General features: G+C 37.6%; 1 protein-coding gene across 1 annotated transcript; it reads right to left on the bottom strand.

The window, feature by feature from the left end:
- Window positions 1–4,288: 4,288 nt before the first annotated feature.
- On the bottom strand, window positions 4,289–5,260 carry LOC140015116 (uncharacterized). Its single transcript, XM_072067003.1, has one exon. The coding sequence runs from the start codon at window positions 5,258–5,260 to the stop codon at window positions 4,289–4,291; it is 972 nt and encodes a 323-aa protein (XP_071923104.1).
- Between the last annotated feature and the right edge of the window lie 300 nt (window positions 5,261–5,560).

The following is a 5,560-nucleotide window of genomic DNA, read 5'->3' as shown; positions in this document are numbered from 1 at the left end:
ATCTGTATTAAATCTACTTCTAATTTCCTATCTTCCAATTCCACACTACAGTTTGAATACTTAGTATGGGATACTAGTATTCTGTTTCCTGAAGCAGTCACTCGGTAGGGGTGGTCCTTCCATTTAGGAGACATGCACAAATACTTTATAAATTTCTTAGCAACAAAAGAGTGACTAACTCCACAATCAAATAGTACATATGCAGGTACAAAATTGATTAGAAGGGTACTTGTGACTATGTCGCCTGATGCCTCTGCCTCAATATCAGTCATGGCATACACCATCGCGTTAACCTTTGGATTCTTATCAGTAGAATTGCCACCCTTATCTCCTTCTACCTTCTTATTTGGACAATTCATAACTCTATACCCCTGTTACCCACACTCAAAACAAGCTCTTTTCCCAACTCGGCATTACCCTCGGTGCATCTTTTCACAAGTCTTACATGTGAAAAAAGTCGTTCTAAGTCGACATTCTCCTTGATGCATATTTCCGCAAGCTATCGCGCCCCATTTTTAAAAATGAAAAAATCAAGTTACGATTTTATAAAAATGAATTTTGGTTTATTTGAGAAAAAATGAGTTTTTGATCGGAGAATAAATAAAAAGAAATCGGTCTAAATGGGACTTAAAAAATGCGACAATTTTGACCCCAAATAATAGTTTAAAAAGGTTTTTTCATGAAAAATAGGAGTCGGCACATGGTATTGAGTTAAGGTGTACCAAGTCACCTAAAATGAATTTTGAGAAAAAAGTAGAAAAACCCTTTTTAAAAGATTCCAAGTCTTCGAAAATACAAAAAAAGTGTTCGGGAGTCACATTTGACGAAAGGGAAAGCAAGGATAAAATCCAAGGCACCCTTTCAACATAGCCTAGAGCTAGTTGCTGATTTAGTCAAAAAAATTTTTTATTTTAATCTAAGAATTTATCACATTTTGGATGTCACTATATGGATGCAAAACCTAACCCTAGGAGGATATCAGAGGGTCGAAATATCTCTTTAAAGTTTAATTGGTGCAAATCGCATTAATTGTAATGCCCAAGAGTGACTCTTTGAAGAAGTCACGAATATACAAAAAAAATAATAGTCGAAGAAAAGAAAAGTAAATAATAATTATACAAATATACATGATCTAAAGGAATGCATCATAACGGGTGCGGGGGGAGGGGGGGCTAAAATTCGTGACTTTAATTTTCCCTTTTATAGAGGGAATATGAGCGTGCTAAGACTAGAAAGCCAAACTCGTCCATATCCTATATTCGAGGGGTAATTTCCCTATCTAATCAAGCAAATGATCTAACCTAACTCTAGTTTTCTTAAATGAATGCGAGTCTAATATCATGTCTCACACATAGGAATAAGGGATATATATAGAGAAATATGGGATAAGAGATATACATATAAAGAAAATGTCATGCAAAATGATAAAAAACCCTAAAAAGTAGAAAATATGCATGAAAATGTAGTGATTGTTATACAAACATGATCTAGCGCATGGATGGTCCTTAAGGGTCTAGCATTGGGTAACCCATGTCTATAAGTTCTCACTAGCGTTGGACTAGTGAAAAATCGGAATAAAGGGTCACAATTAGCATTGGACTATTGTGGTGACGGGAAAGGGGCCACGACTAGCATTGGACTAGTGTGGTGACGTCACACATTGATTATAACTAAACAAATCATATAAAATATAATAAAGCAAGTAAACACATAACATCACATAAAACACATAGCACATAAGTATGATATTTAGATGCAAGACCCTAAAAAAGTGAGTAATATGTAACACACAAACATGCGAAACACATAAAGCAAATAAAGCAAATAGACACCTAACTATTACATTAAGGGGCCCTAATTACAATTTAAGGGGGAAAAATGAAATAAAATAATAACCTAACTATTACAATTTGGCATTTAAATGCCTCTCAAATAACCCAAACATTAAATTAAATATACTAAATCAAAACAAATAAAGTGACTAAATAAATAAATGAAATAAAAATATTCAAAAAGCATGCAATTGCATACATAAAAATCACATAGCAGCACATAGGATCAAATAAAATCAAAATAAAGGAGTAGAGTGTACCTTCCTTGAATTGGTGACCTAATGAAGTGAAATTTTTCTTATTTACCCTCCAAAATAAAGAAAAAAGGTCAAGGCATCACTTTAATTAACAAATAATCACAAGAAATGTAAATAAACACAAAATTAAATCAATCAAAGCATTCAAATGAAAGTAAACAACCCATATTCAAGAAATTAAAACAAGCAAGGACCCAATTGAAACAATTAAAGAAGTTTGAGGGGTCAATTTATTATTATTACAAATATTAAGGGTCTAAATTAAAATAAAATAAAGTTAAGGACTTAAGATGAAGCATGCCAAAAACAAATGTTAAACTTTACAAAATGAATGAAAATCCATTTGCTATAATTAAACAACAAAATTACCCAAAATTTTACTAAAATCCAAATCAAAGCTATAAATCTATCAAAAATTATTAAAGCTTCAAATTCTCCCCTAAAACTCACCAATAATCTGTCCAAAAATCTTATTAAGACATATCAAAGAAAATTGACATTTTGAAGGGACAAAATTGATTATAGTTTCCCAAATTTCGGGCCATAGTAGCATTATGGGGAACTTAAGGGACTGAAGTGCAATTTTTGGTAAATTTTTCATGCATGCTTCGCAGAAGCTTTCTTCTTCGCAGGAGCTTTCTGCGTTTCTACTGTAACTTTCATGGTTTCTGAATGCAATCTCCTTTTGCTAAACATAACTAAAGTCTTACCCAAACATCAAGCTTTGATTTTAAACCACAAAATCACAGAAATTCAACATCTACACATCTACACACAAGAAACTTCTGCAGCAATTTCATTTAACATAAATCTGATCGTGTAAATAACTCAGACCAAACCCACTGGTTCGTTAAACAAACCCATGTAATGGCTTCTGCCCATCTTTAATCACATTACCCAAACAATATTGCCCATTCCCAGAAGATCCAACCGTGCTAGTGGCCATGGAAACGCAGAAAAGAAAGAAAGGAACTTGCGGTAAATTCATGCATGGTACAACAATCAAACAACAAGCAGACTCCAAGCTTCAGATAGACCAAAAGCTTCAACAACCCAAAAATAAGAATGACTCTGTTAACATGGCTGCAACCAGCCAAGATTATGCAACTCATGTCGAGAAGGCTATTGACAAGATAACTAGGAAGAAAAATAAAGCTTTTGATTCATAATTGCAAGATTATCATCATTATTCTCTCATTTCCTCTGTCAAACCGCATCAGAGACTAACGAAAATGCATCAAATGATTGAAAAGACTAGCACTTAACTAATGTTCATGAAGATCTGAACGATAAAGTCGCAGTCATGGCTATAAAACATTGACAGCAGCAAAATAACGCAAGATTCATGTCTTGTGGGCTTGAATTCTCATGAAAACAGTGTTAAAGTAAGAAAGGGAGGAGCGATGGTTACCTTAGAGGAGTAAAATGAACGTGTAATGCCCCCAAGAAGTCGCGCTGATTCAAGAAATGAAATCGAGAACTTCGTCGCCGACGTTCCAAGATTGATGATCCCGTGAGTTTGAGCTCAAATTCGAAGGGGTGAACGGTGTTTTATGGGGGAATCTTTAAGAGAAAAGTTGTTACCCTACAACTATATGTGATGCAGAAATGAAGAACTAGCTTAAAGGGTTAAAATCAAAGCAGGGATATGGATCCAAAGAGGTCTACTGCATCAACCCGATACCAAAATTTTCCAGAAATTTTTCTCTACACTTTTCTCTCAATCTTCCTCGATCTTTTCCCTCTATTTCTTTCTGTTTTTCCTCTTATTCTCCCCAGATCCTTCTCCAACAGATCCTCCTTGCTCTCTTTCTTTTCTCCCCCCTTTCTCTTTTCTTCCTCCTCTTTTCTTTTTCAGCTTTTTGGTTCCTTTCCCCCAGCCCGTAGCCTCTCTCAATCTCTCTTGCTCTTGTCTTCCAGATTCTCTACCACCCCCCTTTTCTTCCTTCAGCCGCCACCCTTTTTCTTGTTCCTCAGCCGCCACTCCCAACTCTCTCTCCCTCTCGCTTCCTTTCTCCCCTTGTCACCGTAGCTTTTCTTCTTTTTTCTTTTCCTCTCGGTTCCCCCTGCCCGAAATCCTTTTTCAGATCTTTCCTCCCTTCTTTTCTCTTCTCAGTTTCCTTCCAGCCCTTGCCCCCCCCCCTTTTTTTTAAACAAACGATAACATTTTATAGATATTAACACTTGAAAGTACAAGAGTTAATTACAAAAAGGGGTAACTACCCCCATATCTTTTCTAGCTAGAACAGTTAACCATGTTGGAAATGAAACTTCCCAATCAATGGTTTTAACCACCTTGGTTGCAAATTGAGCCATTGCATGACTACAGCCATTCGCAATTCTGGGAACAAAAGAGAAAATGCAACTGTCAAAGCTAGTCTTTAGGGCCTCAATATCTTCTAGGATTGTTTGTAACTTACGATCCTGAACATTGCCCGCATTGATCGATCTCACAATGTTTCTGCAGTCCGACTGGACTTCTATCTTTGTCCATCCTGCATCTTGAGCCATTTCCGGCGCACTTCGGATTGCTAATGATTCCTCCGTGGCAGTTTCCCCTCTTTTCCTTCTACTAATCCCTCGAACTTTCACTAGATCTCCTCGCCAGTTCCGTGCAACAATTCCCAATCCAGTCCTGACCATTTTTGCTGAGATTGCTGCGTCCGTATTAATTCTCACTACTCCCTCCTGTGGTGGCTCCCAAATATGCTGAATCAGTCTTTCCTGCTCTGATGATGCAAGTACTCGGGGTTGAGAACCAGTTGCATTTTCAAATTCGATCCACTCTTGCTGGGCTTTGTCAATTATCACTTTTGCATCCACGCTCTCCAGCTGGAATACTCTTTTGTTTCTCGCCTTCCAGAGCTGCCAAAGGATATTTACTGTGAGCTTGATGCGGTCCATTCCTTGTGCCCCCTTTGCCGAGTCCATCACAGCATCCCACCACCTCCACATGTTGCATTGTAGCTCAACTATCCCTTCCCAGCTCACTGGAGCTAGCCTCCAAGCCACTTGAGCTGTTGGACAAAAAAAGAATACATGTTCAATGGTTTCAGTAGCCTCACCACAACATTGGCACAGGTTGCTTCCTTTCCCAACTCTTTGGTAGAGAGCTTCACTAGTAGCCAGCCCATTTTGCAAACACCTCCATAAAAAATGCTTGAGCTTCATTTTGATATTTAAGCCCTACAATCTTTTCCACACCGTGTGCTTCCTAATTGCCCAGCTAGTCTCCGAGTCAGGTTCTGCCCTGCGGTTCATAGTATCCCTTCCCCCTTTGGCGACAACGTAGCCTGTTCTGACTGTATATACACCAGACTTGCTATGCAACTAATACAATCTGTCTTTCCTGTCATATAGACTAAGAGGGATGTTAGTTATGAGTTCCACATCATCTATGTTAAACCAGCGATGCAAAGTATCAGTCTTCCACCTCCCCTCCTCTATTAGTTCATGGACACACTCAAGTTG

The sequence above is a fragment of the Coffea arabica genome, chromosome 10e (genome assembly GCF_036785885.1).
Source record: "Coffea arabica cultivar ET-39 chromosome 10e, Coffea Arabica ET-39 HiFi, whole genome shotgun sequence".
In the NCBI taxonomy this organism is placed as follows: domain Eukaryota; kingdom Viridiplantae; phylum Streptophyta; class Magnoliopsida; order Gentianales; family Rubiaceae; genus Coffea; species Coffea arabica.
The sequence above is the reverse complement of the archived record's forward strand: the minus strand, read 5'-3'. Positions and strand labels throughout refer to the sequence as shown.

What these genes read in the sequence shown, in the direction of transcription:
- LOC140015116 (XM_072067003.1), bottom strand. Translation starts at nt 5,260, where the DNA reads ATGAAGCTCAAGCATTTTTTATGGAGGTGTTTGCAAAATGGGCTGGCT.